We start from the raw sequence: 17515 nt of genomic DNA, 5'->3' as shown, positions 1-17515 counted from the left end.
ATCCATTTGCCTAAGAATTTCATAAATTCATTGTTTGTAACAGCAGAGTAGTACTCCACTGTGTAAATGTACCACATTTTCTGTATCCATTCCTCTGTTGAAGGACATCTAGGTTCTTTCCACCTTCTGGCTATTATAAATAAGGTTGCTATGAACATAGTGGAACACGTATCCTTGTTATATGTTGGAGAATCTTTTGGGTATATGTCCAGGAGTGGTATAGCTGGGTCCTCAGGTAGAAAGAACTATGTCCAATTTTCGGAGGAACCACCAGACTGATTTCCAGAGTGATTATACCAGCTTGCAATCCCACCAACAATGGAGGAGTGTTCCTCTTTCTCCACATCCTTGCCAGCATCTGCTGTCACCTGAGTTTTTGATCTTAGCAATTCTGACTGGTATAAGGTAGAGTCTCAGGGTTGTTTTAATTTGCATTTCCCTGATGAACATTTCTTTAGGTGCTTCTCAGCCATTCAGTATTTGTCAGTTGAGAAAATCTGTGTTTAGCTCTGTACCCCACTTTTAATAGGGTTATTTGGTTCTCTAGAGTCTAAGTTCTTGAGTTCTTTATATATATTGGATATTAGCCCTCTATCAGATGTAGGATTAGCAAAGATCTTTTCACAATCTGTTGGTTGCCATTTTGTCCTATTGTCAGTGTCCTTTGCCTTACAGAAGCTTTGCAACTTTATGAGGTCCCATTTGTTGATTCATGATCTTAAAGCATAAGCCATTGGTGTTCTTGTTCAGGAAATTTTCCCCTTTGCTCATGTGTTCCAGGCTCTTCCCCCACTTTCTCCTCTATTAATTTCAGTGTATCTGGTTTTATGTGGAGGTTCTAGATACACTTGGACTTGAGCTTTGTACCAGGAGGTAGGAATGGGTCAATTTACATTCTTCTATATGCTGACCTCCAGTTGAACCAACACCATTTGTTTAAAATGCTGACTTCCACCACAGCATTGCTATAAGTATGTTTTAAAACACTTCATCCTCATTTGCTCCCTTCTCCCCTGCCCTCTACACCTCCCTGCAATCTGAAAACTATTGTCAAAGCCTTACTGTCTCAACTAATTTTATATACTTGTTGCTGAATCACATTTTTGACCATGGCTTCTCTGTGGATCAGCACTGACCCTCAGAACTTATATTTGAAAATAATAATACCACCAAATAGTACAGAATGCTACTTAAAGTATAGCCACCAACTACTTTGACTAGTATCATGTTTTCAGCTCACTTTTGAATATTTAAGCAGGTAATTTTTTTTCAATACAATTACCAGGAAAAAAATCTTACCCTAAATACCTAGAGAGAAACCTTTCTAGGAATTTCTTCTCTAAGCAAGTTCAACATGAGTACATGCTTATCAGTAGCAAGGAACTCACTGGAATGAATCATAGTTTCTTGGAAGAAGACAAGTGCCTCACCACCAGGGGTCAGTATCATTTGTAAAATGAATGAATGAATTAATGATTTTAAACTCTTAAAACTGTCACTGATGCTCTATACTAAATTTCAAAATAAAGAAGCTATGAATATATAACTAATATGTGCAATTTGACCCCTAGCACCACAAGAAATTAAAACATTTGAAAAGAATATATATCTTCTTTTTTGGAATAAATAATATTGTATATGATTGTTTTGTTCCTTTTATTACTTGATGTGTGGATATGTTATGTATGAGTGCACATGAGATGTATGTGTGTGTGTGTGTGTGTGTGTGTGTGTGTGTGTGCATATACTTCCACAGAGTTGAACATGACAGTTGTCTGATTGTTGCTCACAGAGTCCAGAGGAGGAAAATGAGTGACTCTTCTTCTCTACCACTCCCCACCTTATTCCTTTGAAGCAAAGCCCTTCACTGATGTAGAATGATCCTAGATTTTGGATGATGACCTAGGAGCACAAGAGATTCTTATGCACATCTAGCTACACTTTGCACCTTATGGGGTTGCTGGTGATTCTGTCTCACGTCCTCATGCTTATACAGAAATTGTTTCTGAGCACTGAGCCATCTCTCTAGCCTTCTTTTCTCCATATTAAAGCCACAAATCTAATCCTATTATTTGCACATAATCATCGAACATGGTAGTCGTAAAGAGAATGGCTTCTGTAGGCTCAATTTGACTATTTAGCTTATAGTTGGTGGTCTCGTTGAAAGAGGTATCACTGAGGGTGGACTTTCAGGTTTCTAAACCCAGAACATTCCCAGTTAATCATCACTCCTGTCTTTCTCTCCGCCTCATGCTTGTGGATCAAAGTATAAGTTCTCAGCTGCTGCCCTCCTTGACTGCCTGCTACCATCCTCCCAGTCATGATTGTTCATGGCTTCTAAACTTGTCTAAATATGTTGCCAAATATAATGCTTTCTTTTATAAGTTATCTTTGTCATGGTATGTTTTCATGGCAATAGAAAGGTAATTAAGACAGGGAATAACAATTTTAATAGGAAATGTAGAAAGAGCTAAGAAAATTTTAGTACAGAAGAAAGCTAAATAGGTAAATTGGACATATTGTTTTGAAATATTCTTAGACTTCAGTAGGATTAACATCTGCACATTGACTGACTATGGAATCCTTACCAGTCATGTTGGCAGAAGCTTTTTCCTCGTGATTTATTAAGTTAGTCATGTGATTCTTTTCCTCATCTGTTCTGAGCACATGAGGAGATGCTGAAATTTTCCTTTCCGTCTGTGATCTGTTTGGAATTTTGGGTAGAAAAAAGAATGGTATGGAAGAAATGATGCATAGTAGTCCATTCACAATGAAGCCGAGCCACCAGGCACCAACCCAACGAGCATCCTGCGGAGTTATTCGGACACTGCCTGGGATGAATAATTAGAACAGAACTTTTAGAAATCATCCTCAAAGTCAATGTTGGTAAGACTGCTCGCCTCCATAGATAAAGAAACCAAACTGTATTTCATCAATCCTAAAATGCAATTTTCTTTCACTGGTGGTTTGTCAACTTAGAAGTAAGGATGGGTCAATCATTTGATGACATCTTCCAATTTCTGTTGTCAGGTACAGACTCCATTGCAACTGGAGAATTATCAACACTACATATTCAACAAATAATAGGATTAGATTTATGGCTTTTAGTATAGAGAAAACAAGGTTAAAGAGATGGCACGGTGCCCAGAAAGAGTTTTCATATAAGCACGAGGACCTGGGATAGAATCACCAGCCTCCACGTAAAGAGCAATGTGTGGCAGAAGTGCCTGAGAATTTCTTGGGCTCCTAGGTCATCAGATTTCAAGATGACTTGAAAACCAAGGCAAGGCATGAGTATTCACTACATCTGAAAATGGCTGTTGGTACCCACTCCTGAAGTAAGGATACCACCAGAGGGGAGACTAATATTGTTTCTAAGAAATGGAAAAGCTCCAATCTGTCTCTTCAAGTTGCTGAATTTACAGCCCTATTGATTGCAGAGAAAGGAAGTGCTGAAGAAGGAACACAGTGAAAGTTTAAGTTTAAGAGGAACCCAGAAAAGATAGATTTTCCACCTGAGGCATTTTTTGCTCTTATTATTTCAACTGTACTTTCTTCTTCTATGTAAAGAAGAATGATGTATTAATGCCAGCTATTAATACACACTCCTGTGAATGATGAATGACCATCAGTTCATAATCATTATATGATGAAGGAATTCCTAAAGATACCAAAACCTGTGAAAGCCAAATGATGAATTGGTGGGAACCCTGGACAGTGCTGTGGCTAAAGAGGACACTGCAGCAAGAACAAAGAGAAAACCCTTGCACCAGATGGTTCACTGGAGTACCCTGCCTAGCACCTAGAAAAGACATAGCTCTAGTTCTTCTCACAATCTTATTAATTACTCATAAAGAGACACACCCAGACTCACTGAATATGGTGGGCACGACCCTGGCACTGACTCTACACATACAATAGTATTCTTGATAACAGATGTGATCTAACCTTTGTTTCAAAATTGTTGAATATAACACTACAGCAAATATCATCTTTCTATACTACCAAAGAGCTGTCTAGAAACAAAATTATGAAAATTGTGCAACAAGAGTTAACTAAGGATGCAACAATGTTAAATTTATTGTCGCCATTACTGAATAAGAGGAGATGCAAAAAGGTCTGAACATCTGTCCCAAGAATTCTAATACAATACAGATAGTTATTTCTAAATATAGAAGAACATTTTCCAACTACAACAAAACATCTACCTCAGCTCTTTATGTGCTTGGAAAACAAGGGTGAACTTGGAAGTTAATGAGAAGTAGTTTGATTAAGGATTTGTATTGAAAACAATTGGAGACATTTGACTTCTTGTGGCTAACTGTGATGTCAACTCTATTTTGGAAATAATAACTTTGAAGCCATTGAGTCCTGATGAGATAGGAAATCAGATTTGATTATACACCAACCACTTATATATTGAAACATTTCTTCCCATGGCATCTAAAGAGATCATCATGCATTTGGTGGCCTCTGCTCTAGCAGGGAGTCAGTGAAATATGGCATCTCAGAAGAGAACTTCTTAGATGAGAGTCTCAGAACAACACTAATGGAAAGGGGAGGTGAGCTCTCCACTAGAAGACTCAGGACTGTGAGATGAAAGGAGCTGTTGAGTCTCCCCATCAGTAGTCAGGTTTACTGTAGAGAGTATCAATGAAAGAAAAGTACAGGAGAATGATAGAAAAAAGAAAGAAAGAAAGAAAGAAAGAAAGAAAGAAAGAAAGAAAGAAAGAAAGAGAGAGAGAGAAAGAGAGAAAGAAAGAAAGAAAGAAGGAAGGAAAGAAAGAGAAAGAAAGGAGAAAAGAGAAAGAAAGAGAAATTAAAGAATGAAAGAAATGAAAGAAAGAAAGAGAAAGGGAGTTAAATTATAAAGATAAAGGTGATCACAGAAAACCATGTGTCTAGTTCTGAAGAGCCTAGCTGCCACACTGAACTCTGGTCTGAAATCACTCTAGGTTCATAAGCATTAGTACGTCTTCTATATTAGAATTATTCTGGAAACATAATGATAGAATGAGGGGCTGATGTCAGATTAAGTAGAAGTAAGATCACATGATGATTTAGTCAATTATACAGTTAAGGTTAGAATATTCATAAAAAGAAAGACTAAAGAAAACAGCACAGGTTTTAGAGTGATACTGTGAGCCCTGTGTTTTCCATGTTGAGTTTCAGGGGTCCACTTAGATGTCTACAAATAGAAAACATGAGAAAATAGTTTTTCAAAAGTTACCTGATTCTGTTTCATGAGCCATTGAAAACAGATTGCCACTGAGAAGTGGATGGGAAAGGGGGAAAGGAGATGTCTTCTAAATTCAGATCTTTTTTTCAAGATAATTGTTTATGAAGAGAAATAGAAAAAGAAGGTGGTTTGAGGACATGAAGACATCACATATGCAAAAAGAGTGCTGAGCCTGGAGAGTGCTCTGTGATAAAGAGAGGGTGGAGAAGGAGGGTTGAAGATAACCAAGGAGGGAAGAATCCGGTGAAAGATTGGTAGAATGAGGTCTTGAAGATGCAGGATGAAGACCTAATGCCTAGGGTGGGTCTACAAGCATGACCTAAAGCTGGATATTATTTGTACAGACTTTAGGTGGAGAGAGATGATAGATGTGATATTTATTGAAAGGAGGGCTTAAAGATGAGACAGTTTCCATACTTTGGCCAGTTTCTCTGAGGTATGAAGGAATGCTTGCTTTGAGAGAAGAGAATGGCTAGGAGTATGCAGCTAGAGAATGGCTAGGAGAATGGCTACATAGTATGCAGCCCTTCATCTTTTAATTAAAGGAGACCATATGCTAAGCCCTCTGTTAGGTCCAGAGAAAGCATCAAAGCTAAGTCACATGATAAAGATGCTCAGCCATTCCAACCCCACAACCTCAAAGCAACTTCCAGAAGCTTTAGTCTGCAATTCTTGCATTTCTAAATTCAATCTACCACCAAATGAAAGTGTAGATTGTTTGACTCTAGAATCAGTTTGTTTTCTATCTGGTTGTCTAAATTAAGATTGTCCCCAGTGCTACATTTTGTACTTACTGGTAGAAGTTTGACATAAGCAAGAGATGGAATTTGTTTTGTTAAAATAATGAACACATACTCACCCCATAAAATCTCTAAAAGAAAACAATTATGCGACTATTCAAAGAGTTAAACCAGTAACCTGGAGGCATGATAGTTGGAATTTGAAAGACAGCCTCTGGCCTCTTTTCTGATTCTACTTACTCAGGTCTACATATCCAACGTCTACATATATCTTAGCAAACACAGATGACATGATAAAGCCAAGGATTGGTCCAATCATTGCTATAGTATGCAGAGTACCTGCAAATATTTAAAACCATTCAATCAGAATCAAAGTGCGCATAGTATTTTTTTCCTCACACAAAAAAATTTTGGTTATATTCATCTTGTACCTGATATATCCATACTTTCTCCCAAACCAAATTTCTAGTTTTTTGGTTTTGTAAATCTCATCAACTATAGTTTTCATGATCTTCTTGTACATGGCTGTCACCACAGCACAGTCAATCCATCAGAGACCACACTGTTAGGAAAACCTTAATCTCCTTCTCCCAATTTCTATCAACTGCTAATTGTTCCAGTTAAAGATGGGACTTTGTGCCTACCTCCAATTTACATGTTGGGATTTCATCCACCTTGAACTTGTGTAGTAGGTTTTAAAATATAATGTTATACAATGAATTTCTTGAAATAATATTTTTCTAGAAATCTTAATTTACTTAGGAAGTTAAAGAGATATCTAGTTGCTCTTCTGGCTGACTAAGGCACTGCATATGTGTGGAGCACAGTCATAAATGCAGGCAACATATCCACTCACATATTACATAAACATATAAAAATGTAAAATGATTAGTTTGGAAGTGCTGCCATTTCAACTTTAGACCCAGAACACTTAAGTACTGAACATAATATTCTCTGTACTTTACCTAAGTGCATAGAAGAATGCCCTTCTTTTGCAAAGTCATCAATGTAGGAAACTCCTAGGGGCACTATTGGCGTTTCCCCTATCCCACGAAGCATGTTCCCCATCAAGACATAAATCCACATGTATGACTTGGACCCCTTTTCACAATCTGTGTAGACAAAATTATGTTTTCCTTTAAATGTCGATTACAGAATGATACGAGCAATTGCACCAACTGAGAAGACTGAGGTGCTCTACACTCACTTGACTGTGCTTGCTTTTTAAATTTTAATCTATTTAACCTATTAATCTATTTAATCTATTTAATATGGAAAGCATGAACAAGCAAAAAGACACAAAGGGGGGGGAGAAAAAACAAACAGAAACAAACACGACCTGAAACTTCTCTATATAAGAGAGTCATTTAATGTTTTTTATTGATATTCTGTATTTTGGGCATATATAAAATATAGAGATTGCTTATATATAATATAGAATTAAATATTAAGTTTGTATGTATCAGCATGACTGCCAACACTGTGCTAAGACAACATCTTATTTTCCCTTTGTTTTATTTTGTGTCAAGATTTTAACCATGTTTGAGAAATAACTATTAGAATATATATAGTTCCTTCATTTTTATTGCATGTTTTATCTACATATACATATGTACCACATGCATGCAATACTGGCAGAGGCCACAAGAAGGTGTTGGATCCCCTGGAACTGGAATTATACTTGGTTGTGACATGTCATGTGACTGCTGGGAATTGCTTTTAACTGCTGAGCCATTTTTCTGGACCTTATTTTATATTTAGAATTGTAAAATACTTTAAATTTTTCCTTCTGTCACAAAGGGATATCTTGGTTATAATTACAAATATGTCTTTACTGATTATTTTCTTGGAGTTGATCAATAACAATACAATTACAAAGAATTAGGTATTATTTTTGTTTAATAAGTGTTAAAAGAATAACTTCCAAAAACAGTGATAAATTTCTACAGTCCCAATAATATAAAAAAATGAAAAAGAATTATAGTTTTTCATTTCAATCTTCCTATACCTGATATAATAGGTAGAATGATCTAGAGTGTTAAATCTAAATTTTCTTTTTAGAATATTTTTTTAAATTTTCAATTGTAGTAACTTTCTATTTTCAAAAGTACCTCTCCTTTGTTTATATAATGCATTGTTGCTTGTTTATGTTGTTTGTTGAGACAGGTTCATACTACATGGCTCAGGTTGGACTCAAAGCCACAATCCCTCTGCTTCAACCGCTTTGTGCTGGGATTTCAGTCATGAACACAGTCAATTGTTATACCTTTATTTTTATCTGTGAATGTCCCTCCCAAATTCTAACTGAAACAGTTCTTAGCTCCTCCTCAGCTATTCCTAAAGGGTCATTCTATATCATGTTTACACAATGATTATGTCTGTATATCAAGGTTAAATGAGTTATGATTTCAAATCAATTTTTGCTGATACATTTTACAAAAATTTGAATAGATGTATATACAAACTTTCAAATATTAATCGCTGTTACTGTTAACTCTTACCTTTCTCCATTATCTCAGGTGAGGTTCCAGTGAGTGATGTAGTTTGATTGACTAAACAGGTCAACGTGGAGTTGTGCAAAGAGCTGATGTCATTTTCTGCTGCATACCTGTAACTATAATGCCATAAGTACACTTAACATATTGCTTATATACCAAGTATTTTTACTTTACTCAGAAACTATTGATTGTACCTCTCTCTTCTCATGTCAATGAAAATCCTCTGATAATTTTCAAGCCTTAATTTTAGAACAAATAATGGGTAACAGTAAAATGGGGGGAGGACCAGTAAGTAAGGTCAGTCAGTGTTGCTCGGACAAGGGGGCTGGTCATCTTGGTGTGACAGATGATACTCTGTTTGTGATGGGAAAAATTCTAGCTTCCCCTTTCTATTTTGTAAATTGCTATCTGATTATAATCATATTCATTCTTTTTAATTTATTTTTTAAGATGACAGTAATGTGAACTTCCCAATGAGTTTTATTTAATAAATTAGAGAATTACGTTTTCAAATCAGTCTTAGAGCATGCTAATTCTTCTACCTTTCCTACCAAAATATCTGGATTTTTTTATGGATGGACATGCACACATGAACTAATGTCTGAATGTCTGAAACTTTAATAAATTCTAATCCACTTCAGTTTGAGCAAGGAGAATTTAATAGCGAAAGGCAATGGAATCAGAATAGGGACTTATGCAATAACCTGAAAAATACTACTATATCTGTACTCTATACTAGACCACTAAGTGCATGCCAGGCACTCTAATTCAAAAACTGAAGCAAAATGCATAGATTTTTGTTCATAGGAACATCCATTTCCTCTAAGAAAATAATAGATCATTAGCTGTGCTCAAGGTTTGGGAATGGATGGATATTATAGACTTTGCCTTGTATAGAAACTTTGCAATGAATCTTAGTGCTAAGTAGGAGTTTGAGATGGACTCCAGAGGACAGTAGACATAGTTGTAGGGCCAGTGCATGTAAAAGTAAAACATTTGCAATGTAGTGGACTTCAGCTTCATCAGTTACTTGTCAACTGTGGGGAAGAATGGAAAGTGAGCCTAGGACAGTCAAACAGCCAGTCAGTGAGCAGCACACATGCACAAGTGAGTTGACATATGATTAACCCATAGGCAAGAACTTTTAATACTTTGACTGTGACTTATACTAACTCAATTTTGTATCTCTGCCACAGTGTCTATGCTCACTCACAAATATATTTATAGCTTGAATGATGTAATTGCAGGATAATATTGTTCTTATATATACGGCATATTATTGGACTCTATCTTATAATATAGGGTGGTCCCAATAACCTCGAAGGGTTTTCTGGTCCACTGATAAACTGAAATCTGAAGTTTGAAAATCTGTTCTAGAGAACTGGAAGTTTTAAGAAAAATTAGGAAAATGAGATTTGTATTTAAAAAGTATGTTTTTGTATTGAGTATTAATTAGAATAGAGCTGAGAAGCTGAAGAGATGGCTCAACATTAAAGAGAATTGGCTGTTATTTCTGAGGATCCCAGTCAATTCCCAGCATCTCTGACAGGAGACTCATTAACTATAACTCCAGTCCTATTAGATCTAATGCTTTGTTCTGGCTTCTACAGGCTCTGCATGCATGGGTGCGTGTAAATATACACAGACAAAACACTCATACTAATAGAATAAAAAATAAATCCTTGAAAAACTAATAGAATGAAAAGTGAAGGCAAAACCTCCATTACCGGCTTCAGCTGGAAAAGGGGCATGAATGTCCACATTGACATAAGGGTCTCGAATGAGTAAGATCTTTGGAAGTGCTAGTTTTTCTGTGCTGCCATAAATCTACAACTTGTGTTGAAGCCCTTGACTTTGATCTGAATTCCTTTGCAGTTGTGAGAACCACTGACTGCTGAATGAATGACTATGAAAAAGAGCAAGTATTGGCAAATATAGTGAGATCAGGTTGTGATACATACATGGATGGGAAAACCTTGTGCATGCCCATTGGAAATGTTGACATGGTACATGGATACATAGACCCTGATGTGAACAATGGTTGTATTTATAGCATATACTTCATATGAATCATTACAGGAAATTAGATCAAAGATAGAGAGATGGCATTTTTATGTAGGCATTAAATTAAATTTTTATTTAATTGTAGGCATTTTTGTACTAGCCATGACAGTTACACGTGGTCATGGTGAAGAGGCCACGCAAAGAAATGAGTTGAAAGAGAATAAAATTATAAAAATCAGAATGGGGAAAATTCCTTGAACAGTGAATCTTAAGGAGAAAACAATATTAATATGATGACAAGTATGAATACCAAGTGTGAAAAGGGTTAAATGTGTGTGTGTGTGTATGTGTGTGTGTGTAAGAAAGAGACAGAGAGAGAGAGACAGAGAGAGAGAGAGGAAGAGAGAGACAGACAGACAGATAGAGAGACAGAGACAGACAGAGAGAGAGAGAGACAGAGAGAGAGAAATGTGTCTTCTAAGCACCTATTGTTTTCTCTTTAGTCCCATTCAGAGCTCAGACCCCTGTCTTGACTTAGCACACAATCAAGCCAGTTATAATTCCTGCACGAATAGTCTGGACTATCTCCAGGCCCCACCTCTCAGTGGGGAACTAGCTACAGTTGATAGCTTCTGTGGAAGAGAGAATTATTCCACTTTGAGGTTTGACTATGCAATACTTACTATCCCATGAAGAAATGTGGCAATGCTGTCAGAATACTCCCAATGCCCATGATGAAACAGCCAATTCCAATCAGCTTTGGTCTGTGTAGCTTAGATCCAAAGTAACTCACAAATACAATAACTAATAAATTTCCTATAACAAAACCAAGTTATATCAGTTTGATTCATGACAGCAAATAATGATGGTGATTGTGTATAAATAGAGAAGACACTTAGCGCTTTCCTCAGGTTGTCTGACAAGAAGAAACCTACCTTAATTAAACTGACCATAGAAAAGTATGGTATTAAGACTAAGCAGAAGCAGCTCAGGCATGGTGATGCACACATTTAATCCCAGTCCTCAGAAGGCAGAGGCAGGTGGATCTCCATCAGTTAGAGAGAAGCCTAGTCTACAAGGCAAGTCCAGAACAACTAGGGCTATTACACAGAAAACCCTGTCTCAAAAAAAATATATATATATAAAATGTAGAAGTATTCTTATTTTTTGATTTTTATTGCAGGTTCATTTATTTATTTTTTTAAATTCAGGCACATATATGAACATATGAATGCAGTAGCCACAGAGGCAAGAAGAGAGAATAGGATCCCCTAGAGCTGGAGTTACAACTGGTTGTGAACCACCTGACTTGGGTGCTAGAAATCAAACTCAGGTCCTCATGAATAGCAGCAAGCATGCTTAACCATTGGGAGATTTTTTTCCAGTCCCTTGTGTTATTGTTAATATTATATTTTACTTGTGAAACCAACCTCTGTGGTCATCAATAGCAATGTTACTTTAAACTTTTAGACGTATCATATTTCCTCTTATCTTTACCAAAACTCACAGGGAACACTGGGTTCTGGGTTGCAAAAGAAACAAATGTATTAATTATTGCACTAGTCTATGGATTTTTTTAAAAAAAATAATAATTGTTTGACAATTTGGTTGAAGCAGATATTTTTGAGAAATTTCAAGTTGGAAAAAATTGTACTAAGATGAGAAAAATAGAGTGAACACTTCCTAATAGAAATGAAAAGCATTAATTTATTATTCAATCCTGCCTTTCTTTAAATATGTAATATGTACCTACTATGATATTCTCAGCCTAAGATATCATAAAGGAACAAACCACAAACTAGGCAACAAACAAGTGTTAAAACACATTAGTAATAAGAACAGGTAAATGGGCAGAGATGCTATCACACCTCAGGAAAAAATCAATTAAGTAAGAGTTTTGGTAAATTTTTCACATAGAACATCTACTTTAAATGTCATGTTGATTGTAAATTATCCAGGGAAAGGGAAAACTCCAAATAAGGGAGTCAATTCTCATCTCTTAACAAACAAATAGTTACAAAGAGCTACTGGATGTTAAAAAAAATGATATGACAGAAAATTACAAAGAAGGACTAGCCAAAAAAAAATGCATAAAGTAAAAGTTAAAGAAGAATTAACTGGAAAGAGGAGAGATTTGGGGAAATAGAGTCCTTCAATGTGTCAGATCAAAAATTGCAGAAAAAAATGAAAAAGAAAGTATTGTAAAGTTAAAAATAGAAAATGAATAAAGCTTAATTATATAAGGTGGCAATAACCATGGATAAAACAAGAAACAAGCAGGAAAGGAGACATGCAGAGCCTCCAAGGGTGTTGGTGCCAAGAGCCAGCCAACCTGTCTATACTGCTGGGCTTTCAGTAGCTGAAAGCAATGAACCTCACATACACACACACACACACACACACACACACACACACACACACACACACACACACACACACACACACACACACAGAGGCACGTACGGAAAGAGAGAGAGAAAGAGAGAGAGAGAAAGATTTCAGCAATGAGACTTTAGTTATCAGGGCTCAGAGATACAAGCCTCAAGCTTTTAAATCCTTAAGCAATAAATTTCTAGAAACACCTATCCAACAAAGCAGGGCCTCATTCACTTCTTACTTATAAATAAATAATTGTTGGAAGTATACTAAAGAAAAAACAAAGATAAAATTTGAGATGATGGATTCAAGAATCATGTAGTCAAAGAAACATGCTATAAAAGCACATTGAAAAATCGATACTATTATAACTATGAAATTGTAGTTGCTTCTATGGGGAGAGCGAAGTTAGGGCTGGAGAGATATCTGGGTGCCTAAGAGCACTTTCTGTACTTGTACAGGAAGCTCACTGGGTAGCTCACTACTGCCTGTAACTGTAGCCTCAAGGATATCCAATGCCCTCTTTCAGCCTCTGAGGGTACCCTGACAACCTAAACATACACAGATTCAAACAAACAGTTTGTTTGTTTGTTTGTTTCTTTCTTTCTTTCTTTCTTTCTTTCTTTCTTTGTTTCTTTTGAGGCAGGGAAGTGGAATACTGCAATATATATAAGATGTAAAATATCCTTCGCATCAAAAGAAAAAGTTATAGGATGCATGAAGAAAGACACATAGGTAATTATGTAATTATTTATTTATGTAATTATCTGGCTTAAATATACCCTTGTCGAGTTTTAAGGCAAATGACCCTCAAATTTGTAGGAACTGTTGAAAATCCATATGACAGACATAGGTATGTGGGTCTCCATAATTATAGAGAAAAAAAATGAAGAAGAAGGAGCAAATGCAACAAGTTTCTGCTTCATGGGGTTAGAGGAGAATCCCTTTGCATAACTTTATGGAGCTGAGGTATCATGGAAGAAGATGTGAAAAGCAAAGTGAAGGAAACTGAGTAATGATTACAGTATTGTGTTGTAGAGCAATCCCTCAGAGAGTTAAAGAGCAGTGGTCCAACACAGGTCATTCTGAAGCTTTCTTTACTCCTTAGACTAAAGGCACTCAACCTCTTCACCTCTGGTCTTGAGAGAGAGAAGACTGAGTCTCCCAAGAGTTAATCTGAAAGCAATGGGTCTGTGTAACATCAATCTTTTAAAACCCTCTTTGAAGAGCAGTTGGTTATCCCTTAGTAGCATATTTAGTAATATCACTGACGTTAACTCCTAGGCATCAGCAGCACTGCTTCCCAAGACATGGAAATAAAAATGATATTGCTGTATTTTTCAGAAAGGACAGAGTTATCTCTGGTTGAGAAAGATGGGTACAGTATATGACTGGCCTCTATTTTCTCTATGTAAATCTGGTGGTTAAAATAGAAATAAACATTACCAATTTCAAAGCCGCCATCAATCAAACCGGAAATGGAAGATGGTATGTCAAATCTTCTTTCTATTTGGGTGATAGAACTTTTCATAATGACTCCACCTAGTGCCTTGCACATGTAGCTGAGTGAGAGGGCTGCCAAAAATATCTAAGAAAAAACAGAAAGAAGGGGGTAAGGGAACATTAACCAATGAAGTATATACTACTTATAGAATTCAATGGCTTTGGTACAAGATACAATTTGTTGGGGTTTTGTTGTTGACGGTTTTAAATGGACACAGCATCAGTCTTTCCTCTGTAGTAGCTGATTGCCTTACCTCTCAATGTTATAGTTGTATAGATAACGTATGACTTTCTAACTTGGTAATCATTATGGCAGTGAAGTTAGCACGATTAGATCATAAGCTTATTTCTAAGCGGATAATCTCAGCTGCCCATCACTTATACCCAGTTTTTGTTTCAGCCAACTCTTGAGATTGGCTGCATGTTTGCAAAGGCAGTGTTTTTCCCCGGGTGAAAGGTGAAATCTGAGAAGGAGGGAGAATGGAGGTCCCATACACAATACAAATGACTGGCATCTGATGTAAGTCTTAAATACTTTTTTATTACCATGAGGAGACACCATGACCAAGGCATCTTATAAGGAAAAAGATTTTTATGGGGTTTTGCTTATAGTTTTAGATGGTTAGTCCATTACCATTGTGGTAGAATGCCTGGCTTCTGGCAGGCAGGTATGGTGCTAGAGTTTACCTGAGAGTGTATATGTTGATACAACCCAAAAGTCTTAAAAAAAAATGGAAGAGAGAGAGAAGGAGAGAGAGAGAGTGTCGCAAACACTTAGGGTGACCAGCGCCTATGGTTTCAGCTGGTGGACGCCCCCCAGCAATTATGACAGAAGACAAGGAATCAGGCATGGTGTTAAAAGAGCTTTTATGTACTATATCAGGCTGTATCACACAAATTACACACCAGAATAACAGCAATCACTAGTATCACTAGCAGAACAATTTCAAACATCCTAACATTCTAACATCATAAGCTAAGGGATTCTAACATCATAAGCTAAGGGATTCTAATCATAAACTAAGGGATTCTAACATCATAAACTAAGGGATTATATGACCTGTTTCCCGCTTCGCAGACTCGGGCTCCGACTTCTCTGGCGTCACTTCCTGTTTACTTCCAGGTTGGCTCCTCCGATCATGCCGGCAGCCGGTCAGCCAGCTTTCGCAGCTCCTGAGGCTCAGGCTTCGGATCCCAGCAGGGCGGCGGCTCCCAGCAGGGTCAGGCTCAGGCAGCAGCAGGTCAGCGAGTCAGGCAGCAGCCGGTCTGCCCTTCTCGCCTTGTGGGCAATGGAGAGTCAGGGGCCTAGGCAGTGTGGATTCGCTTAGCAAGCCATTCTCTCTCTGACTCGGTCGTTTCTGGCCACAGCTTTTAAACTTTTTACTTATCTCTATCTATGTCTGCACGTTGGGCTTTGTGCATCTTTATCTAAGGCTCCACTCTGGGTTACCGCCTTGCGGTGCTTATCCATTTCACACATTTCGTTCACTTTGTCACTTAATATTTCTTTTTAACCTTCCTGACCTTCAGGCCTTACGTGCTCCTTACAGAGAGAGAGAGGAGAGAGAGAGAGAGAAAGAGAGAGAGAGAGAGAGAGAGAGAGAGAGAGAGAGAGAGAGAATGAGAATGAGAATGAGAATGAAACTGGGAATGTCATGGGCTTTCTGAAACCTCAAAGGTCATTCTCAATGACACACCTCCTTCAACAAGGCCATAATTCCTTATAATTCCCGAACAGTTCCAACACCAGTTCCTGGTGACTATGTGAGGTTTTGGAGGTCATTCTCATTCAAACTCCCACAGATGAAAAGATTATCAATACATTGAGTGATTTATTATAACAAAACCTGTTGATTCATCTTTTATTTTTTCTGATTCATCTTTTCTTTTTCTAGCTCACATTCACTTCAACAAGCAAATTCTTTTTGTTCAAATGTTAAAATGTGACCAATTATGGAAGGTTTGTGTCTCCCCAAATCTCTGTGTTGAAACCATACCAACACGTAGTATTGGATGTATTGGAAATTGTTAGTTCTTCAGAACTTTCACATTGGCCTTATGATAAGAGAAACCACAGTATCTGATCCCCTTGCTCTGTCACGTGAGGATGCTGTAAGAGGAAGAGCACCTAAACATCCAGAAAGAGAGCCATCGCCTGTCTCTGCTGGGATTTTGACTTGAGCCGTAGGGCTCCGGTGATGGGCAAAACTAATTGCTATTGTTTAAGTTGTATGGTCTGCACAGTTCTCAACAGAATATACAGGCTAGAAGCAAGTAGAGTGGTATGTTTAAAGTGGTGAAAGAAAAAATAAATAAAACCTACTGATTACTGTCGTCACAAAACTGTCCTTCAAACGTCAAAGACAAGTCAGTATTTTTCTGAGACGAGTAAAATTCATGGGAGCTTATTACAGAACTTGCAAAGTGAGAGAGAACAGTGGGAACATGGAGTCAGGTGGATGGAAATAAGAGGGTGACAGACATGAAACTGTATGTATATGTCCAAGTCCATAATGAAGTCAAATGCAGCCACATAGAAACATATTATTAAATCTAAGTTGGTCAATCACCAATCAATCTGGCATAGTTTTATTTTTTAATCCTTAGTTATAAATTTCTCAGTGCAAAAATAGATGATTTTTATCAACAATAACAGAAATTTTACACATAATTGACTTATTAATCATATAAAAATCTGTTTTTAAATGAAATGGCAATGCTAATCCCTAAGAGCATATGTGACAAAGGGAAAAAAGAAAGAAAAACATGCCACTATGAAAAGCACTGGGCATAGAAAAAGACAGAAAGAATATAAGTGGAAAAAAAAACACAGAAAGATTAGCAAAGTTGCAACAGGAATTATTTCCTGTCAGTATTTGTAGGCAGCCGCTTGGATGATCTTAAGCAGCCGCTTAGACGATCGTATCCAAGATGGCGGCCGCAGCAGCAATAGACTATTCTACTGCGCATGCGCCCCTCCCGAGCAGGTGTATGCTAATGAGGGTTTGCCAGGGAACCAATCCAGGAGGACTTGGCAGCTCAAGCTCGGGTTATATAAGGGTTGTCTCCAGACAGTTGGGGCCACTCCACAGAAGCAAGCAGACCTGCAGCACCTAGGAAGAAGAAGAAAGAAGGAGGAGGAGGAGAAGAAGAAG

The 17515-nt window shown here is 37.2% G+C and overlaps 1 protein-coding gene across 1 annotated transcript in view; it reads right to left on the bottom strand.

The window, feature by feature from the left end:
- The window catches only part of Slco1b3 (solute carrier organic anion transporter family member 1B3), a 33706-nt gene extending 19280 nt beyond the window's left edge, over nt 1-14426 (bottom strand). Inside the window, exons 1-6 of the mRNA XM_031381041.1 lie at nt 14304-14426; nt 11165-11297; nt 8481-8593; nt 6945-7091; nt 6220-6318; nt 2589-2831 (exon numbers count right to left, since the gene is read on the bottom strand). Coding sequence (XP_031236901.1) covers nt 2589-2831; nt 6220-6318; nt 6945-7091; nt 8481-8593; nt 11165-11297; nt 14304-14415 — 847 coding nt within the window. The 5' untranslated portion in view covers nt 14416-14426. The remainder of the gene's footprint in view (nt 1-2588; nt 2832-6219; nt 6319-6944; nt 7092-8480; nt 8594-11164; nt 11298-14303) is intronic.
- Nucleotides 14427-17515: the final 3089 nt, after the last annotated feature.

This window comes from Mastomys coucha, unplaced genomic scaffold (assembly GCF_008632895.1).
Source record: "Mastomys coucha isolate ucsf_1 unplaced genomic scaffold, UCSF_Mcou_1 pScaffold20, whole genome shotgun sequence".
Lineage (NCBI taxonomy): Eukaryota > Metazoa > Chordata > Mammalia > Rodentia > Muridae > Mastomys > Mastomys coucha.
This window is presented reverse-complemented; position numbering and strand designations above follow the sequence as displayed.